General features: G+C 37.4%; 1 protein-coding gene across 1 annotated transcript in view; it reads left to right on the forward strand.

Annotated features, from left to right (window-relative positions):
- DPP4 (dipeptidyl peptidase 4) overlaps window positions 1–20,608 on the forward strand; it is a 41,383-nt gene that overhangs the window by 12,181 nt on the left and 8,594 nt on the right. The window contains exons 6-21 of the mRNA XM_054381231.1: window positions 1,276–1,328; window positions 1,436–1,508; window positions 2,588–2,708; window positions 3,114–3,274; window positions 5,153–5,256; window positions 8,603–8,738; window positions 8,893–8,937; window positions 11,694–11,798; window positions 11,904–11,971; window positions 12,131–12,184; window positions 12,644–12,768; window positions 13,702–13,749; window positions 14,247–14,345; window positions 16,309–16,378; window positions 17,934–18,128; window positions 18,956–19,010. Coding sequence (XP_054237206.1) covers window positions 1,276–1,328; window positions 1,436–1,508; window positions 2,588–2,708; window positions 3,114–3,274; window positions 5,153–5,256; window positions 8,603–8,738; window positions 8,893–8,937; window positions 11,694–11,798; window positions 11,904–11,971; window positions 12,131–12,184; window positions 12,644–12,768; window positions 13,702–13,749; window positions 14,247–14,345; window positions 16,309–16,378; window positions 17,934–18,128; window positions 18,956–19,010 — 1,512 coding nt within the window. The remainder of the gene's footprint in view (window positions 1–1,275; window positions 1,329–1,435; window positions 1,509–2,587; window positions 2,709–3,113; window positions 3,275–5,152; window positions 5,257–8,602; window positions 8,739–8,892; window positions 8,938–11,693; window positions 11,799–11,903; window positions 11,972–12,130; window positions 12,185–12,643; window positions 12,769–13,701; window positions 13,750–14,246; window positions 14,346–16,308; window positions 16,379–17,933; window positions 18,129–18,955; window positions 19,011–20,608) is intronic.

A 20,608-nucleotide genomic window follows, 5' to 3' on the forward strand; every position in this document is an offset into this window, starting at 1 on the left:
TGTGCCAATTGAGGAGTTACAGAAATGTAATGAAGGCAGTAATTTGCCCTACAGTGTGTGCATGAAGAATCCAGTAACTTACTTGGTGGTGGTTATTTTTTTTTTTTCTTTTCCTAGAGAGCTGTCTGTTCTGTTTGTAAAAAGCTGGGCACTGGCTTGTGCGGTGTACCAATACTCGAGTGTAGTGTCAGTGAGCTCTGTCATGTGTCTTGCACTGTGGCAGTCATGCACATAGCTGTAATTTTTTTTAGTTCTAGTTTCCTTGCTAGCTGCTACTAAGCTACATAGCTCTTTAAGTTGTTCAGAATTACCTGACTTTCCATTGCATCGCTGGTAGCCACAGAATTCCTTATATTTTTCCAGCCATCCTGGACATCCCCTCTACATCTGATTTCTTACTCTATAGTATTCTATTTGTTGCAGTCATGAGTGAATTTTATTTCAATGCTGAAGCCATATCTTTCAACCTTTATATAATAGTGTGATAGAAAGTTATGTTATTATTAATCTTTATTGTGAGAAAAGAGTCAGAAAATGATTCATGAGGATGTAGACACTTCTTATGTAATAGCCATCTGGTTGTGTAGCACTAAATTGTTGTTTTATATCTTCATGCACACCATCATAGAAGGTAGCATTATTGTAACACGTCAGCATCGTGGGCTGAATCAAACCACTTCGGCCTCACATAGTGGGCACATTCAATGTGACTGCATTATCAGCAGCAGCTTTCTCTCTAAGAGCCCACAGTGTGATGCAAACTTTGAGAGGGAGGTTTCTGAGAGAAAGAGTTTATTTCTGTGATAATGTGATAGGAATAGGTCACCCTGAAAGTAAAGAAACTGCTACAGAAATATTACAGGGATTTCTGAGGACTACTAAACAGTAAGATGCTAAGTTAAATAATACATCATGGAAGATGAGAGAGAAAACAGCAAGTGTGCCAGTAAGGCAGAAGGAGGAGGATTAGCTGTGCATAGCTATGATAGCCTGCCATGTAGCTACAAGAATGTCATAGAATCTGCAGCATCTCCGGCCTCTGTATCTCTGTACCTAGTTAGTGGCCTTTGTTGTAGTATTTAAGTGATGACCACAGAGCGGTGGCAATTCTTTAGTCCTTTCTTCAACCATGCAGAGATTTGTTATCCGTGTATGTTCATGGTGTTGTTTCTGTCCTAAGCAAAAGTTTGAGGAGGATTTCAGAGGTAATTCAAACTAAGAGACATGAATCCTGGTGAAATTTATTTTCTTCATACTAAAATAATTCTTTTACAGTTATGGAGGCACTCCTATACAGCTTCATATTACATCTATGATTTCAATAGCAGGTCAGTAATTTTTGTGACTACAAGGTGTAGTTTTAACATTATTTTGCGATGAAATAATATTTCACTGATTTCTCTTAGCTGCATTTTGTTTGCTTGTTTTTTTCCAGTTCTATCTTAGATGCCAAACTACTACATAATGATACGCAATATATATCCTGGTCACCTGTTGGTCACAAACTGGTTAGTAAATATAAGTGAAACTTAAACAGTCATTTTTGAACATAGAACATGGACATTCACATGGTCTGTATGCTTGAGGTTTGGGGACTTTCCCACTTCTAAAGTAGCTCAAATAGTTTTCAAATTGACTACTGCTGCTGGAAAGATTCCAAAATCTGTCTCCTTGTTTTGTTTTGTTCTTTAGGGAAAATGCATTCCTGAAAGCAGTAGTGGCCCCAGTAGTTACGAAATGCACAAATGCTCAGGAACTTCATAGTTTTCACAGTTGCAGACAGTAGCTCATCCCTTTCAAAGGCAACAGGATTAAAATTGTCAATTTGCTCATCACTGATTTTTATCTCCTAATTACACCATAACCAGTGGAAGTTTTATTTAATGGATGGGTTTCAGAGATCAAAGTCTCTCTTGTACTTTCCCACTGTCCTTTTCTTCGTCCTCTCCAATCCCAAGCTACTGTTTGCAAAGCTTGTGCGTTTCCTATAGTAAGTGCTGAATCTGATTAAAGAGCTATCCCTGGAGAATGTGGTGTTTATTTATTCTTTTTGCATTTAATGTAAGGATAGTAAAGCTCAACAACAGAAGCAAAGGATCTTGAAAAGAGCTTTCTGCATCTCAGAGCAGAGCTCTGGAATAAAACTGCTCAGCTTTTGGAGAGGAAAAATGGGGATGATTAAAGAGGCAGGCAGATGTCAAAAACTAGAGGAGTTCTGAGCATTACTGAAGACCTTTCCAGATCTATGGGCATTGCTGAGACCCCCATCAGTGTTTTACCACAGTACTGACAGTTTTCTTTGAAAGACAAATTAGTAGAAAACAACTCCTAATGAAGGAAAATAAGCTTGTATTTCAGCAGAAAATGAAGAGCAAAATTTTCAAAACTTGATAATCATGTCATTTATCATAGTAGGTTGGTCTTTTGCCTGAACTTAGTAATTCAAGTTTAAGTGTCAGTGATGCTTGGTGAAATGCAACTTTCAAAAACAGTTCTTGTAATTTGATAGAAAAGTAAATTTCCCAGTAGATGAGACAAAGTAGGTTTTACTCTTAACAGTAACTGCAATCATAATGATGTTTGGCAGGTGTATGTTTGGAATAATAATGTTTACATGAAAGCTTCACCAGCATCAGAACCTGTGCAAATCACTGAAAGTGGAGAAGAAAATAAAATCTTCAATGGAATACCAGATTGGGTTTATGAAGGTAATTGTCAAGCATATTTTACTTTGCATTATGATGTAAAAAACCTTTTATTTTTAAGCTGTACTTATTTTTAATGCCTGTTAGATTACTTTTAATGATAAGAAATTAAATAAGTCTGTATTTTAACAGAAGCATGCATTCTTGCTTGAGCTTAACACCTGGCTAGTGTGAGGATCTAAGAATGGAAATGAGTTCACCTAATTTGTAGTGCCTCACTGGAAATCATCATGTGTGAATTATAAACATTGAGCTAATGTATTATTTCAGAACTCCAACAAACAGTCAAGCACTTTGGTGTCTGAACTTCAACTGAAAAAAAGAAATATTAAAAACTAATGAGAACAGTACCTAGGATAGAGGAGCCAACTTAATAATTGTAACTTAATGCATGTGCATGTCTTTCAGAGGAAATGTTTGGCACCCATTCTGCTCTGTGGTGGTCTCCAAATGGCAGTTTTGTGGCATATGCAACATTTAATGATACAGAGGTTCCTGTTATAGAGTATTCATTTTATTCTGAGGACACCTTGCAGTATCCAAGGACCATTAAAATCCCATATCCCAAGGTCTGTGTTATTTATTAAACATGGTTGTTCTGCAGTTTCATTAAGAGAGTAGTCTCATTTAATCAGTTTCTGCTAATGAAAATATTGTCTGTCTCTCCTCAACAGCTTGCTGTGATTACTCTTTCTGAAGTCAACAGCATCTGGCAATGTTAAAGTATTTTATTATTTCCAGGAGAAAGGGAAAAAAAAAACCACAAAAAAACCCCATTTTAAGCTATTCTTTCACCAGAAAAATTTGAGGTGGCAAGTAGGTGTTGAAATGTAAAAGCTCTTAGGAAATTGAAGTTAATACAAATGCACGTTGTGTTAGGGTTGTGCATGGTAGGCATAATGGAATCTCTTCAACTAGTGTATCATTCTTAGTTGTTGGATGCTTCCTGTACCGGGGGTGAAGGGGAGGAATCTCGTAATCTTTGCCTACATCTAAAGCTTGCTAAGTTTTAGCTGTGGCAATGAAGAATTTACTGCATGCAGCTCCCTCTCCTCCTTGCTCTCCACATGACTTTGTTCCCACTGCTTGTGGCACAGTTGCCACTGGACTAAGTAGCGTGAGTCAGAGTCCAACACACTCCAAACACTCTTGCAGATACTCTGGAAGTGAAAAGTTTCATGTATAGTGCAGGTTTTGCCTGTGTGAAGTTATTTGACATTACACAGAATTTTGATTTAGCAGAGTGATGCAGCAATGCACATAAGACTCAATACAAGTACAAACTGCACTTGGGAGTACAACTATTCAACTATACTGCTGAACCACAGTACAAATGTGGTTCTCATTACTAGTCTCCATAACATGCTTACCACCACAGTGCTGGGCATCCCCATTGCTGGGAAGGAATACATGGGTTGAAACCATCTCAAGCCAATCACTTTCTTCAGTTCTTTGTTCATTGTTTGTTTTTTCTGTTCTGTGTTGGGCTGAGGTACATGTATTTTCCCCCACATTGGTCTGTTCAGCTCAGGAAGATATTTTCAGTCCTTTGATTAACTGGAGCAGAACAGCTGATACAGCCAAGTGATCACTCAACTGTTTATCTGCTGTAAAAGCTACCCTCTGGTTCTCTTTGTGCCAAGTTCAGCTTTCTCTGCAGCACTTGTGGTCATTGCTTGTGTTTCCCAGAGCTTCAGGAGCACAATGACCTTTGCCTGTTCCCTTGGAGGCCTCCCCCAGATGGGTCACTGATGCTCTGCCCTGAGTGTGGCTCTAGTGAAGAAAACATAGGTGTGCAATAAACTGACGATTTATATTACATCTTTTACTAGAAACCCATTTTGTTCAGAATATTACTGACTTCTTGAGATGGGTCAGCTATAGCTGCCTAAGAGTTATGAAGAGGACTTGGCTAGCTGTCTACTAGAGAAGTCTTGATTGACAGTTGTATTGCCATCAGTAGCACTACATTAAAAATATTGGGGTTTATGTGCTGCAGTCACGGCTTTGATTGTGATATAGGCAGCTATTACATGATCACTTAATGTAAGGCATCAGTTCCCCTGAAGAAGCACTTTTCTGTCTGTTAGCAATAGACTGGACAAATTTTTAGGTACCATGTGTCGCATGTAGGACAAGATATGGTCAAATACTGCTGTGGTTACAGCAAGCCCTATATGGTTAAAAATTATTCCAAATATAGCCATCTTTTGTACCTAGAAACAGCTAAGAATTTAATATAAAAAAAAATTAAAAATAACAAATCCAAAACAAAGTAGACTTTATTTGTCGGTCTTAAGAACTGCATTTAGGAACTTGGCTTTTGGCATGTTTGAAGTAGGCTAATTGTACCTGACTGTAGTAATTTCTTCAGCTGTAATTTCAAACACTTATTTCACTAAGAATATTCTCTCTTCAAAAGTACAATGAAAAATGTTTGTTTTTAGGCAGGAGCTACAAATCCAACTGTGCAGTTGTTTATTGTGGATACTAGATTGTCTCCTAATTTCACCTCTACTGAGATTTTTCCACCTGAAGAAATAATATCAGGGTAAGAAATTCGGTTACATGCTTGCTTGTTTCTGTTGGCAGGAGAGGAGGAGCTTTTGTGTGTGACCACCCTGTATTCAGTGTATATGGCAGTATTCCCCACTCATGTAGCTCTGGTAGCAACAAGATCTACCAGAGAAAATCTGCACAGAGATTATCCTCCTAGTGATTATATATAGATAGCATATTCCATGTATGTTATATTCAGAATGTGACAAGTTCTTGGCTCATCACATTCAGTGGAGTCTAACTATGGTGAAGTCATTTCACAGTACAACTTTAATATGAACAAGTTTTGGTATAATCAAATTATATGTATTCCAGTTCACAGGGGAAAGGGGGAAGAGAACAAAAAGCCAGAACAAAACCTAATCAGAACCTTTAATGGTAACTGAAGATTTGATTTCATTGGAAACAGACTCCTTGTTAAGGCAAGATATTATGGATCATGGTTGTCTTCATATTTATACTTCAAATGTTTGTTTTATTTGAAAACATGGTGAAAACCATCACCCTTTACAGTAAATGGAAAATTATATTTCTCAAAATGCCACTTGAAATGCACAACATGATATACATGTATTTTCTGAAGAGCAGCTAGATTGATGAAAAATGCATGCACACAGAATTTCGTATCCCAGATGCTGGAGGTTGTTTTTTTTTCGTTATAACAGTACTGTAGAGATTTGCACATACAAATGTGATGGGTATGGAAGCACAGATTATACTGATAAACTTCAGAAAAAACAAGAGGTCTGTTAGCTAGTGCATGAGACCAGCTTTTGTATATGGTAGCCAAAAAGCTATAACTGGATTATCAGTGCTATCCCATTTCAGTCCTCACCACAGTGTAAATAACTTTGTGAACTGAAGTAGGCGAGGTTTTTCAGTCTATCTTCCATTCTCCTTTCTCTACAGTAACACTGCAATATCTAGATGTTATATAGATGATGTGTGCTGTTTTTTCTCTGCAATTTCACTGGCTTGGAATTAAAAGCCCTGTATATCTTGGTCAGTTCTGGTTAAGATCTGTGCTGTCTTAAGAGTTACGTTTTACCGTTGCTGTGTGTGACCTGGAGGAGAATAACCACCATCTACCTTTCAGCTTTTTTACATGCAGTTGATTCATTTTTAATTGAATGTAACACTGTGTAACGTCTGGGATTAATACAAAGTCAGGCAGGTCTTGAATGATGAGCAGAGTGCAAGGATTGAAATTTTTGCTTTCCCCCAACGACTGATCTGTCCTGCAAACGTTGGGGTGACTCAGAACAAGACTGAGGGGATTTTGCAAGAGCAAAAGTACATGAGTAGGAAAAGGCAGACGATAATGATGTGCAGTGTTGCTGTAGGGTGGCTTTGCTCCTTGAAGCACAAAGTAATGAATGTTTGCACAGTATGTATATTTATACTGTACTTACTTGGAGCTAAATTCCGAGTAAAATGAAATTTGAATTGGTGGCATACCTCACCTCACCCACCTGGGTAGGCATTTTGAGGGGCAGTGTCCCTGCAAATGATTGCCTGTTGCAGCACTATCTGGAGCTTGTTGCACACGGGGGCACAACACCCTTCTGTTTCAGAGGAAAAGTTTTATTATTTGGCAAGGAAAGCTGCCAAAACCTGGAATGGCATTGCTTTGCCACATAAGATGGTAGATGAAACCTGGCACTTTTTGCATGAATGATCAGCATGAAATTCATACAGTATTTAAAGACCATGTTATGCATCGTGGATACAGGCAGTTCCTGTTGGCTAGCAGGAAGATGAAGGCAATGGATGCTTATCATCTTAAATAACCTGTCCTAAAAATAAGTTGCCTTCAAATTAGGGAATTCCAGGAATATTCCTTCTCAGCAGCAAATGAGGAAGGGCAGTGCAAAACTGCTGTATTCTATGCTGGAGTTATTTGCAGCTTAGCTAACATTTAATGGGTTGCTGAAAACTTGAAGGTGCATTCTTAGTCACTATAATAACTTTAAAATATTTATAATAGTAAGAGCATAATAAATAAAAACATTTTGGGATTTTCCTTGTACTGTTCGCTTTGTCTGATGGATGATGTCTCCAGAATTGTTGACTTCCCTCATATTAAAGGAACAAAAATGAGAGGCTAATTCCCCTTTTACAAAGTAAGGGAACCAACTATTATAGTTACATAAACAATGGCAGTTTCTCTATTTTTTTTTTTTCCACACAAGCTCCTGCAAGGTGCTTTTATAATATTACTGGTCTAAGAAATACTGTTTGAAGCCAGGGAGAGTAGCAGTTAAATGACCTACCAACTTCTAGTCAAATATGAATGCTAAAATACACCTTTTTCAAATGTGATTTCTAGACTGCAATATAGAAATCAACCTGGAAGTAGTTGGTAACCATTAAGCATATGTTTTTGATCCATCTGCTTTATTTGTAGTGGTTCCTTTTTCATTTTTCTTCCCTTCTTTTCCTCTCACCCCTCCTGCAATGATCATGAAGATACTCGCTTTCATCACAAAACTTCCCACGCATTTTTTGTTAACTAACTTTGGGGAAAAGGGAACATGAACTTGGAACTAAGTCAAATGTGCAAATTCCAGTTAAAAATGTATGCTTGCCTTGGAGGGGAGGTTTGTTTTATTTTAGTGCATAAAGCTTCTAGGGGATAGGAGAGATCTAAAATAAGAACTGCAAGTGCATCTAACAGATCGTAATGGTAAATAAAACTACTAAAATTTATGTGGTGCTTCACATTAATACACAGGAATATTAATAGATTTTTCAGATACCCCAGTTTTTCATGTAAACTAGTTGATATTCTGAAGATGAAAGTAAAATATTCAAACAGTAGTATCTGTTCCTGGTATGATCTCTCCATTCTAACTAATGGAAATAAGTACTAAATTGAACAAAGATAAGTCTCACTGGGAGTGCTTACAAGCAACCAACTTCATGCGGCTAAGAATAAAATTCCAAGATCCTAAGACCCATATAACTTAATATTCAGAAAAATTTCCTTTAAATGCACACAGTACAAGATTTATGAACTGTCTGGAGTAGCTATTACTGTATGTATTAGAGGATAGTGATCTGGCTGTTACAATTTAATTGAATTCTCTATGGAAGTGAGTATGTACAAATCATCTAATTCTTTATTGTATGAATGAAGATAACTAAGGCATCTACTAGTAGCAAAAATGACTGACAAAAAAAATGCCTCAATTAAGTTTGCTTCATTGTTTATTGTTGAAGTCTAGATTGAAATGAAAATAGCCAGATGAGTCTCGTTCAATGAAATGCTGAATGCTGTTGTATAGTATGCTATTACAGAGAGGATTTTAAGTATCTAATGCTGTTGCTGTTTTCAGAGATCATTACTTGAGTGTTGTAACATGGGTCACAGATGACAGGATCTGTCTGCAGTGGCTCAGAAGAATTCAGAACTTTTCAGTCCTCACAGTTTGTGACTTTGAAAATGCTACTGGAAACTGGTTATGTCCACAGGTAAGAAAAAAAGAGATGGGAGAGTCACAATGCTTGACAGATGAAACTAGAAAGGAATAGAATATCCCTGTGTATTTATCTCCCTAGAGAAATAGCCTGAAGTAAAATAAACATAATTGTTGACAAAATATTTGTGTTGTTTTTTTTTTCTTAGGAGAAACAATTTACAGAACAAAGTACAACTGGCTGGATTGGCAGAGTGAGTGTTCAATTTCTAAAACTGCTACATGCTATGCAGAACTGATTATTAAGAAAATGTCATATAAGCCTTTTGCTGGTTAAATTGCCTCTTGTGTGCAGGTCTGGTCCATTCACTTGTTGCATTTTACACGTGTAGGAAAAAAGCATTCAAATGGAGCTGCTGTGCCACCTTGCTCCTGGCTTTGAGCTTTTGTGTGGGTTTGGGGCTCTGAACTCTGAGGCTGGGCTGACAGCACAGCATGGGCTGGAGCTGTAACTGCATCCTCCGTAACCCATCCATCATGTTCAGCTTGCCAAAAAGCAGCGTACTCCTTCCAGGCTCCTTTTAATTTTGACCTGCTTCCTCAGCAGTGTTAGGTAAGGGTGTGCAGAAGCCAGGATTCAGAATTCTCTTTGTTCTAGGGGAGTTGACAGCCATGCTGGCTTGGCTGCACTCCAGTCTTCCTGCCATCTACAGAATAATCTAGGGGATAAAATGTATTAAGAAATATATCCTGTAACCTTTGAGTTGTATTGGAAGAAAGGTGTAGAGGACGAGTAATTTTTAGTGTTTCAGATTGCAACAAACCAATCCCGGCTCAACTTGAGGGGTTTTATTGATTTATTTCCCTCCTCCCCACCCCCAATCCATTGGAGAGAACTGGGGACAAGATAGCTGACCAGATTAAAAATTTTCGTACGCATCTGCCAAACCAGTCGCCACTGTCTGGATGATGCTTTCCAAGCTGCCTCTCAGTCCTTTTGTGCATGGTGTAGAGTAGGCACCTAATGAACTACACAGAAGATCTGGGGGAAGTGAAGCAGAGATGCAAAAGTTCAGACTTGGAGGGAGAAATGAGTTTCAGAGCTTTTGATGAGAACACAGAGTACACTTTCCACTCCCGCATTTTCCACACACTGATTATGCTTTAGTCACTAATTCACTTTTGAAGTCAAAAATGAAAGTTTAAAGAAATGCAAAGAGGGAGGCAACAGCAGGGATGAAATCATCCGCAGTATGAAGATGAGAGATCAACCCACCTGCTGTCAAATTTGATATGGAAAGGAAGGCCTTAACGCTGACACATTTTGCTTCTCTGCAGCAAAGGCTTCACAATTAGACAATGTGATGATCAAGCTGCAGACTTTGTAAACAGTTGTGCAAAATGAGAGGGCAAAATGCAAGTCTGTGCCATTAAACTAGGTTGTTGGTTTTTTTGTTTCTTTTAAAGAGACAACCCACATCTTAGGAGCTGTTGGAAGAAAAATAATCTTCCTGAAGGATTCTTGGATTTGAGAAGGGAGTAGAAAGTAGGGAGGGTTGAAGAAGGGATAGAAAAGATATATACAATTCACATAAGGATATGTACCAACTTGAGTAAATTATGTATGTCTGTAAAATAGATGGACATATAGTTCTCTCTGTGTATATCTATAGTATTCTGGGTTTGTGTTTTGGTGTGGGTTTTTTGTGTTTTTTTTTTTTTTTTTAATAGAGATGAAATTATGCTTAACCTAAGAATGCTTAGAACAGCCTGTGTTACCGCATAAGGCTCTCAGGTCATGAGCTAAGTTAGAGCTTGCCAGTGAGGCAAGTCACACTTTGAAAAAGCAAGATGTGATAAGGGAGAAGCTAGCAAAATATTTGCCAGGTTATTCTTTTGTAAAAATACTGCTAGGGAAAAAGGAGAGATTCTCTGGAGCACTTGAGCTAGGAAGACTCAAGTTCTGTCATGGCTTACTGGGTGACCTGGGGCAAGTCACTTTGTCTTTCTGTTTCACTTTCCATTTAAAAACTGGGTATAGCATCTCACAGGTAATTGCATTGTTTGCAACATTTAGCATGGAAATAACTTCTGTTTCATTTGGATTGATTTCATTCCTCTGTTTTTCTCTGCCATGGGGAGCACATCCAAATGACAGTAAAGAGAAGGAATCCATTCATTTCTGTTATCCCCAGTTGACAAATGGATAGTTCCTTCATGAAAATAAAATCCCAGTTTGCGTTCTTTCACATTTTTTAATCATCTACTTGATAGTAAAATTTCCCTGTGGAAAGCAGCTAGTTTTCTGGACATTAGGAAATGTTTTTTCATGCAAAGAGTGGTCAGGCATTGGAATGGGCTGCCCAGGGAGGTGGTTGAGTCACCAACCTTGGATGTGTTTAAAGGTCGTTTGGATGTGATGCTTGGTGATGTAGTTTAGGGGCGAACCTTGTAGAGTAGAGTTATCAGTTGGACTTGGTGATCACGAGGGTCTTTCCCAACCTGAATGATTCTGTGATTCTGTTTTCTTTAGGGAAAGGAGGAAATTTTTCTGTGTCAAGCTAGAAAAGAGTTCAAGGAATTTGTTCACAAATACATGTTTTAAAAATTGGAAATTCAAGGGAAACACATCTGCAGTGTTTACATTGGTGTAGGTTACAGCTGTATGTTGGCATGGGACAGAATGAAACGGTAACTTTTAAAAGTAGAGGCACATTTTGTTTCCTAAAATGGCAGGAAATGAACACCTATAGGACTTCAAGTTAGGTAGGAAGGAACACCGATCATTACAAGGGCTAACACTAGTGAAATTCTGCTGCTTAAGGAGCAAGAAAATATTTTAAGTATGTTTACTTTTGGCATAATGGCTGAAGGTTCTGTCTTAGCAGTCAGTAGACAAAACTGTTTGCAGTATGTTCCGTGATGCTGTTTAGAGATATCAAAACCTAAATTTATCATTTTGGTTTTGGAGTTTTGTTGTTTGGTTTAATAGACATCTCTTATGTTCAAGTTCCAGCCATCTGTCCCTCTCTTTGCACCTGACAATGCTACCTACTACAAAGTATTCAGCAATAAAGAAGGTTACAAACACATCCATCACATAAATGGCTCACAGGTAAGCAATAAGGTGTAGGACAGTCACTGCTGACTGGTGTTTCTTCTAGTGATTGACGAGCTTCACATTCTGCTTTTCACTTTGCCTTTCACCTTTCTTCTCCAGGCTCCAATTTCTATTACTGCAGGAAGATGGGAAGTAATCAGCATAGAAGCTGTAACTAATAGCTTTTTGTAAGTATTGTAATTAAGCTATTGATTCTAACAAGGGTCTAATCAAGCAAAGAGGAAGAACAGGGAGAAGGTGTCATTTAACTCATTAAAAATATGATGTAAACATGTAAGATAAACCTTTAACTACTGTAATGTAATCAATATGTTTTGCTTTTATAGATACTACATTAGTAATGAAAAGGATGGAAAGCCAGGAGGAAGAAATCTTTACAAGTAAGAACTTTTTTCTTGCTGTATTAATAAAATATTTGTTAATGAAAAAAGTAATTTAAAAAAAAAAGGCATCACAGAATAAAAGATTGGCATGCTCACAGTCTGATGTGGTATCCAATATAAGATATTGAATTAAAATCAGGGTAAGAATGTAAACTTTAAAATAACTAAATTTTTTTCTGTACATTTAGCTAATAAAGGGCAATTATGAAAAGAACCAATCCTCAAGCAACAAACCCCTAAAGAAAACCTATCAGGCTTTTGTTCTGTGATTATAATTGATGCTATTACATGATTCCAATATTAATGGAACTCTAAAGTCTATTTTCTCTAATTTTTAAAGCATTATTCCTGAGTTTTAGCATATTTCATTTGGTCATCTTATTTTAAAAGCACACATTTGTTTAGCATAGCTTAGATAGTCTTTCATCTCTGAGATGAAGCTCATCTATTTTGCAGAGTGCTCTTGGAAAGCAGTCCAAATTCTATTAAATGTGTTAGCTGTGATCTGAATCAAGAAAGATGCCAGTATTATTCTGTGTCCTTCAGCAAAGATGCGCAGTATTACCAGCTAGACTGCCGTGGTGAGTATATCTGGAATAATTGACATAGACATGACTCACTGATTCGTCGGGTGCGAAAGTTCATTTTGTCAAGATCTTGATATGCACTGCATAACAACACCATGTGTTGATACTGTTGGAAAAATGGATTGGCAGCAGAAAAACATATTCCCTCCTAGGTGCTAAAGCACCTTGACAAAAATTACAAGGATAAAATTTGATAGTTCAAGTCATCAGTGGACCCAAGAGGGTTGCAAAACACTCCTGTCCACTGTGCATCTCCTCAAGTGCTCCATGGGAAGCTCTGTCTGTAGAAGGTACTTGGAAGCTCTGGGAGCCATAGGCTGGGTAAAGAGAACTGGTGTATATGTGACAATATAGATAGAATGGGAAAATTAAGAGTACTGTTCAAAAAAATCCTGAAATATTTATCATGAGTTAAGCAGTGGTACTGCAGTTTGTCTCTGATCTGTAAGTGCTTGTGCTAGATAGTGCAAAGGATAAATGAATCAAGGGGTAAGAAAAAAAACCTGCTATAAAATTTTCCTCAAATTGCTATGTATGCTGTTTAAGGTGCCAAAATTTTACTTGATCTATGAGCTAAAGGACAGTAGAGGGAATTTTCTGTCACGTTGTAACAGTTGTTTGAAGAAGACTGCTGTGGTCTTCAAGACAAGGCTTACTGATTTCCAAACCATGATCCACAACCAACGGGCAGGCTTTGCTAATTAATTCTTAAGTTACCTCACAGTCACATGGTTCATCTGTGAGACAGTCTGAATATTTAACAAGGTCTTGTGGCTGGAGTTTGAGCCCTATTTAATAAATTTCAGCTTGTGCAGACTAGGGGGAAATGACTTCTGAGCTTTTATGACTCACCCACTTCCAATTACTTTATGAAGGCCGTGTTTTGCAACAGCATGAAAACATGAAGGTTCTGTGCTCTGTCAACAGGTCCTGGACTGCCCATGTCTACTCTGCACAGAAGCAGTGATGATCAAGGTATAGGACTGTCTTAAAATATAATTTGTGTTGAACTAGAAAAGTGCACTCTAAACTTACTTTAATTTTGTTCTCGTTGCTTAGTATAATAATTACAATGTCAGTTACAAAGATGAGATTTTGTTTCAGATAATTAGTATATTTAACTAGAGGAATAAATTATATAGCGTGGCATACATTTATTGTTAGTTTATTTAATGTTTTACATTGTGCTAGAAAACAGTGAGTAATGTATAACTTATTTACAGGATAATTGTTCAGCTTTTCTGAAATTGCATTTAGATGAAAAACAGGGAAAGCAGCTTTCTGGTTACTAAAGTACTGACGGAAAACTATATCGTAAACATTGAATCAGAGAGAGAAAACAAACTGCAGTAAACTAAGACTGCAATGTAGATTGCCATCATCTCAGACTGAATTTTTAAAGTGGCTCATAATTAAGAACAGTGCATTTGAAAATAATGTATTTAATCTTTGATTTTTGTTAACTCTGTCAGTCCTCAGGTACTTGGAAAATAATACTAAACTGGAAAATGAATTGAAGGATATTCAGATGCCTTCAAAAATAGTTGACTTCATTAGTGTAGCTGGATATGGTACGTTCAAAAATACATTTTACGTTTCTCTCCCTCTTTCACTAAGTGCTGCAAGGTCTTCAGAAAAGTATGACAGAAAAAAATGGGTATAGTGGGGCTAGTGAAATTATTCTGCACTTAATATGTGTGGTTATTTGGACTTTCAAACACAATGTGTGGTATTTTTTTTGTCTAAAACCATGAAATTATCTAAAATATGTTTTTTTTTTTCTTAGTGTGATATCTTGATATTTTCATCATGAAGTGGCTTAACTATGTTTTTTCTCTTGATAATTGCCTGAAAAACAGAAGTCCCTAACACCAGCTTTAAATAAATAATTAAGAGGAACAAGGGTAGGGTAGAAAGCTTGTGAGCATTACTGAATTCACATTAAATCATAAATTCAATTAGATCTTAATTTACAGATGCAAGTCCCTTTGGGTTTTGCTAGGAGGTTGGGATGGTGGAGAAGTTTTTATTACAAAACCACAGAATCTAAGTGGGAAAAATTGCAAAATCATTTAGGCTACTTTTCAAGAAGTTTGCCTTTGATTTTGTGTAGGGGATATTTGGACTAAACAGTCACATTCTTAAAAGCATGTTCACCCTCAAGACTATGTAAACGTATGAATGCAGACTGGAACAAAATGCTGGAATATGAATGACTAATGCCTTGCCTAATGATGCTTGCCTGAATTTGCATGTCTGGGTACAGGAGCTTGCTTGCTGTGCTCCTAGGCTGAGGAGCATCAGAAAAACTGTCAGTGGGAGGCCTGATACCTGTCTAATTGTTCTTGCTCCAGCCTTTAATACTACCTTTTCATGCCAAACTTTCTCTTGATGAAATCAAGAGTATTCTTAATGGAATTAGATTTAAGAAACTGTATTGAGTTCTGTCAGATGTTGTTGACTGTTCTTTTTGATACCTTCCTCTTTCTACTGTTACCTTATTTATATAATAATTCTCATTATCCTTGTGTTTTCTATCTTTTATTTCTGACACAATTTTACTAGGGCTAAAGATGAAAACTTCCAGGCAAGATGGAGGTTTAAAGATGTTCTTCGGGCTATCAGTTGTATCTTCATTTTTTTTATTCCTCTTTTGTTCTTACTACTCCATCTCTTCAGGGTAAAAGCTTTTGGGTAAGGGGAATCTATTTTTAATGCCACGAATAAGATAAATAAATGCATTTCTGTGGTTTGACTTCAAGTTCCAAGTTTTTACACAAATCTTTGTATGTTATCAGAGAAGAAATTCACTCCTGTGACTATGGAGTACACAACAAAGTAAAAAAATTACTCTTTTTGTATGTGAAATTTAGATTATTGATTTTTCAGTGGTTTAATGTCTTGCATATTCATATCTGGACACGTTTCTGTAGGACTCACTCTTGAGTATTCCTGCAGTGCATTCTTGTCGGTATTGCTTCATGTGTCCTTTGCAACATCAGTTCTTCTAAAATTCAGGAGCCAGTCAGCTTGCAAAAGTCGGATGTTGTGCAATTAAAATGTTCAGTTAACTTGGGTGGAAAGAATAACGTGGATGGAACCAAAATCAGTGTTCCTTGAGAAATCACAGATAATTGAATATGTTCCTGGGATGCTTTACTAAATGGTCATGCAGAGCCTATCTGGCAGGTTCAAGATGCTTAAAATGTGTTTTCAGTGCAGGGAGACAAATTTGGCTAGAGAAACTTTTCTGAGACTTTGTCAGATTTACCACCATAGAGATTTATCAAGTTTTACATCTAAGCTTATAGCAGAGAATAATATTACAAGACAGCATGTGGAGTCCCTGAGTTTTATTATTGTAGACATTCCAGTTCAGACTTTCTGCTAATTTGCTGATGTATTAGGGCAGTTCATATGCAACTACTTCTTAGTTTTTAGGGGCTGATGCAACTGTACTCTTGTATGAATTGCAATGCATATCAAATTATGTCACTGGAGAACTGACCCAAGTTAAATTCCTTTCACTTTTAGACCTGTGGTATCAAATGATACTGCCTCCTCATTTTGATCGATCAAAGAAGTACCCTCTGCTCCTTGATGTGTAAGTCTTCAAGTTATATGTCAATGTCATGTAAATAATCACTTTCATCTACTGCAAATGCTTCTAGTGAGATCAGAAAACACAAAACTGCTGTTTTCTAATTGCTTCTTGAAGTAGTTTTAAGAGAGCATGAAAAAAGATGAAGTGTATACAAATTCATGGTAGATTCCTGTACCGTAGATGATGTAATGCTTAACAAGCATATATTTTGTTGGTGGCAGTAAGCCAGATACATTCTGTGTCTGACTTAAAAGTGAAGATGTTAGCATTAGCTTACCTCCTTCTCTGCTCTTTAAAAGTTCGAATAATATTCAATGAAATTACATTCCAGAATGAAACTTTGGCTAAGCCATATTTCCTAATGCTGAAGTAGTGAGTGTGAGTTGCATTTTCCCTGATATTTGACTGTCAACTGGTGTTGGCAAACTGCATTCTGTGGTCAGGATTGCATTTGCTATTTTTCCATAAACTCAGCACCATGAGCATGTGCTGTTCAGTCCATTTTTCCTCAGGCACTTCTGTTTGTGTTGATATGTTTTCTTCTAACTGGAAATTCACTGAAATTTAGCTATTCATTAAAGTAGAAATGTTAACCTTTTCCCATTTATATGAAAAGCTGAATCTGTAAGGAAACTTGCTGTTAATGCATCTTTATATGATGTAGTTTGGTAGCACTGTAACACTTTTTGGTATTGGATGATTGTCTTAACAAGCAGTCAGTGCTCTTTGCTTCTTAAGACTTATTTTGGGTTTGATTCTATTTTTACTTACTTACCTGGGCCTGCTTAATTTTGATAGCAGAAATTCCTCTGAAAGTGTCACCACATAGAAAAAAAGACTTGATACAGAGAATTCCTTACAGATTTTTCTTAGCTTTTAAAACTGGGAAGAATTGGGTTGTAGAGCCATAAGAGACACTCTTCTGTTTTTCACTCTCTTGAACAGTAGCTAGAGATGTGTACTTCAAGCAGATTTTTACCATCCAGGCACTCAGAGTGTGATTTCATACTGCTCAAGTGCTTCAGAGTATTTCGAAGTAAAAAAGTTGTAATTACATTTATTTTGCTGAAAAAAAAAAGTAGTTTAGACTGTAGAGAACACTGATGAGACACTAAAAGTGCAAATTGTTTTCCAAATGCAGGTATTTTTCTAAATGAATGCTATTTGTTAATTTCAGACTTTAACCAAATAAATTACAGGTAAATGGAACAGAAATGGTTAAAAAGCATCACTTTGAAAGTCAGAATTTGGTTTGGGTTTCTGATAAGGTACTTAAAGTCAAAATAAAGTTTCTTACTATAAGAAGCACTAAACCAAAATCCAGTCTGCTTGCCTCCTTGACAGCTGCCATGTTACGAAAGCATGTTGCTTTTACTGTCCAGGCAAAGCAGCAGCTTGCAGTCAGTCGGCAATGCTTTTCCTGTTTGCTCAGTTTTATTTGAAGGTTTACCCTTATTTGGTGGTTGGAAATTATCAGCAACCATTGTATTTCAAATGCCTGACGTGAGAATATATGGAAAGTAAATGCCTGAATTCTGTGGCATTTTTCCCTCAGGTATGCGGGACCCTGTAGTCAGAAAGTAGATAGTACCTTCCAGATCAACTGGGCTACTTACCTTGCTAGCACTGAGCAGGTTATTGTGGCTAGCTTTGATGGCAGAGGAAGTGGATATCAAGGGGATGAAATTATGCATGCAATAAACCGAAGGCTGGGAACATATGAAGTGGAAGATCAGATAACAGCAGCCAGGTGAGCTACAGTGAAATGTCAACACCTGCTCTTTCTCTTCTGTGCTTATTGTGTAGGGGGGAGAAAAGGGTGAAAATTTTGAACAGTCATCTTGAAATGACTGGCAAAAACATAACTAAATTCAATATTAATTTTGTGTGCTGAAGTGTGTCATTTATGGGCCAACCATCATTTTATGTTTAAGAGAGGAGCTAATGCTGGAATACAAATGTACCATAGCACTGGTTTTATAGAGCTTGTATCTGTCACATTAGGAGTACTAATGGGACATCTACTGAGCTACCAAGGAACTTTGAGCTGGAAATTTTACTCCAAGATTATTTTACCTTTCTGTTGATGGAGTTATTTGTGTCAACTACTCAGCTTTACAGCAGAGTTTACATTCATTACTTGATTTATGCTTGTAAAACCTCACTAAACTGAATGATGTCACTATGAATCTCCCAGAATCCCAAACAAGTGATCTTAACAGGGTTTGCTTTCTGAAATTTTAAGGGGTTTAAACAAAGAGCAGTTAATTTTATTTTTTTTTTAACCTTGACTGGATTTACAGGTATTAGCCTCTACCTTACTGTGGTTTGAAGGCTTTTCCAGGGCATCCAGGTTGGTTTTTTTGTTCACATGCAGATGTTTTTCTGAATTTCTTATGTTCAGAAACACATGTGCCTGTGATACATTGTATGTTTCCATTTGTGGGCACCCTGTTGGAAGGAGGAAAGTTTATTTGTAAAATAGAAAGCTGCACACATGGTAGCACACAGGCACATCTATATATGCTGCAGATACCTGCAATACCTTAAGCATTTAATTATTCTGTTTACTTTTAGAAAGTTTTCTGAAATGAGCTTTGTTGATAAGGACAGAATAGCTATCTGGGGCTGGGTAAGTACTCAAGTTTGGCTGGCTTTTCATTTAATTGCAACAACTATTTGTTGTACTGCTGTGTGTGTGAGCTGCTGGAGCACTTGGTGTGAGGCACCTCTGGGGTCATGGCACAGTTCAACGACCTAACAGGTGAACTACATCATGCAAGTGCCTGTATACACTGTCCCTTTGCAAGCATTCAGGAGCCTTTGAAACCAAAATTAGGACTACTAGAAGGATTAAAAATAGTTTATAGGGATACTGCCAAGTTCCTGTGTACAAGATGAACCAATTTTTTTTTAAATAAATAATGCAAGTATATATTCACTAGTGTCTCTTTCTATGAGTTAGATGACTTGTAATTTTACATTAAAAAAAAAAAAGTGAACCAGCTGCATGGCAAAGTTGTATTTTTTACTAATAGATGGAAAATATCTAACCTACTTTTTGTTCTGCTTGGCTGTGTTTTATTTCAGCAGTGCTTCCAGCCAGAGACCAGATTTCTCTGACTTGATGTATCTTTGAAACCTTTCACAAGAGAGGGAGTGGTTAATAGCATATACATACCCCACAGCTTCAAGGCTTAGTGTACCTACCTAAGTGTTAGTGGTATCTGGTTCAAGCTTTGAACATTTCTCTGTCCCAATCTGCTGCTTTACTGCTTTTTCTAGTGTCACAGGGAATACTCTTACATGCTCTGTTTAACCATCCTGTGTTTAACTATAGGCAGGATTGCATGCAGGGTCTTGAATTAAATTACTAGCTGAAATTTGGTCACTGCTGGTGACAGGCACCAGTGACTAAACTGATTGTTGACAAGATGGTGATGGTGCTTTTAGTAGGTTTTCTTGTGGGAGTAAATATCTCTATATTCTGTGAAGTCAAGAGTAGTATCACAGAATGTGAGGGGTTGGAAGAGACCTCCAGAGATGATCCAGTCCAACCTCCTGCCAAAGCAGGCCACGCAGGAATGCATCGAGGCTGGTTTTGAAAGTCTCTAGAGAAGGAGACTCCAGAGCCTCTCTGGGCAGCCTGTTCTGGTGCTTCATCACTCTTACATACCATAAAGAAGTATCTCCTTGTATTGAGGTGGAATCCCCTGTGTTCTAGCTTGTACCCATTGTTCCTTGTCCTATCACTGGACACCACTAAAAAGATACTCCAGAGGTCTCTTCCAGCCCCTACAGTTCTGTGATGCTGTGATATTTATACATGGGTTTAATTACTAAGTGTGTGCACTTGTCTTCCCTCTCAGTGGGATGACCCAAGTATTGAAGTTGGAACAAACATTGGATACAGTGCCATTTGCATATAATCTGGTTTCAAGGCAGGAATGAGATGCAAAAATTGCTCTTCTTTTTGAATGTGGGTGGGCACATTTTCCTAAATAATCCCTTCCAACTATAGTAAGGGCAATCATTTGGGCAGTCAGTGACACTGTTTAGGTATCTTGCTGTCTAGATGCTCAAGTTTATCAGATACTTACTCATCTGTGCATCAGGCTAGACTGTGAGTGAATTTTCTGTGCCTAGCAAAGAGTGTGTTGCAGCACAGTTCCTCCCACAGACGCTGCAGATGATTCTTCACTCCTCAGTCACAGTCTTGCTCTTTGACAC

The sequence above is a fragment of the Indicator indicator genome, chromosome 5 (assembly GCF_027791375.1).
Source record: "Indicator indicator isolate 239-I01 chromosome 5, UM_Iind_1.1, whole genome shotgun sequence".
Classification (NCBI taxonomy): Eukaryota; Metazoa; Chordata; class Aves; order Piciformes; family Indicatoridae; genus Indicator; species Indicator indicator.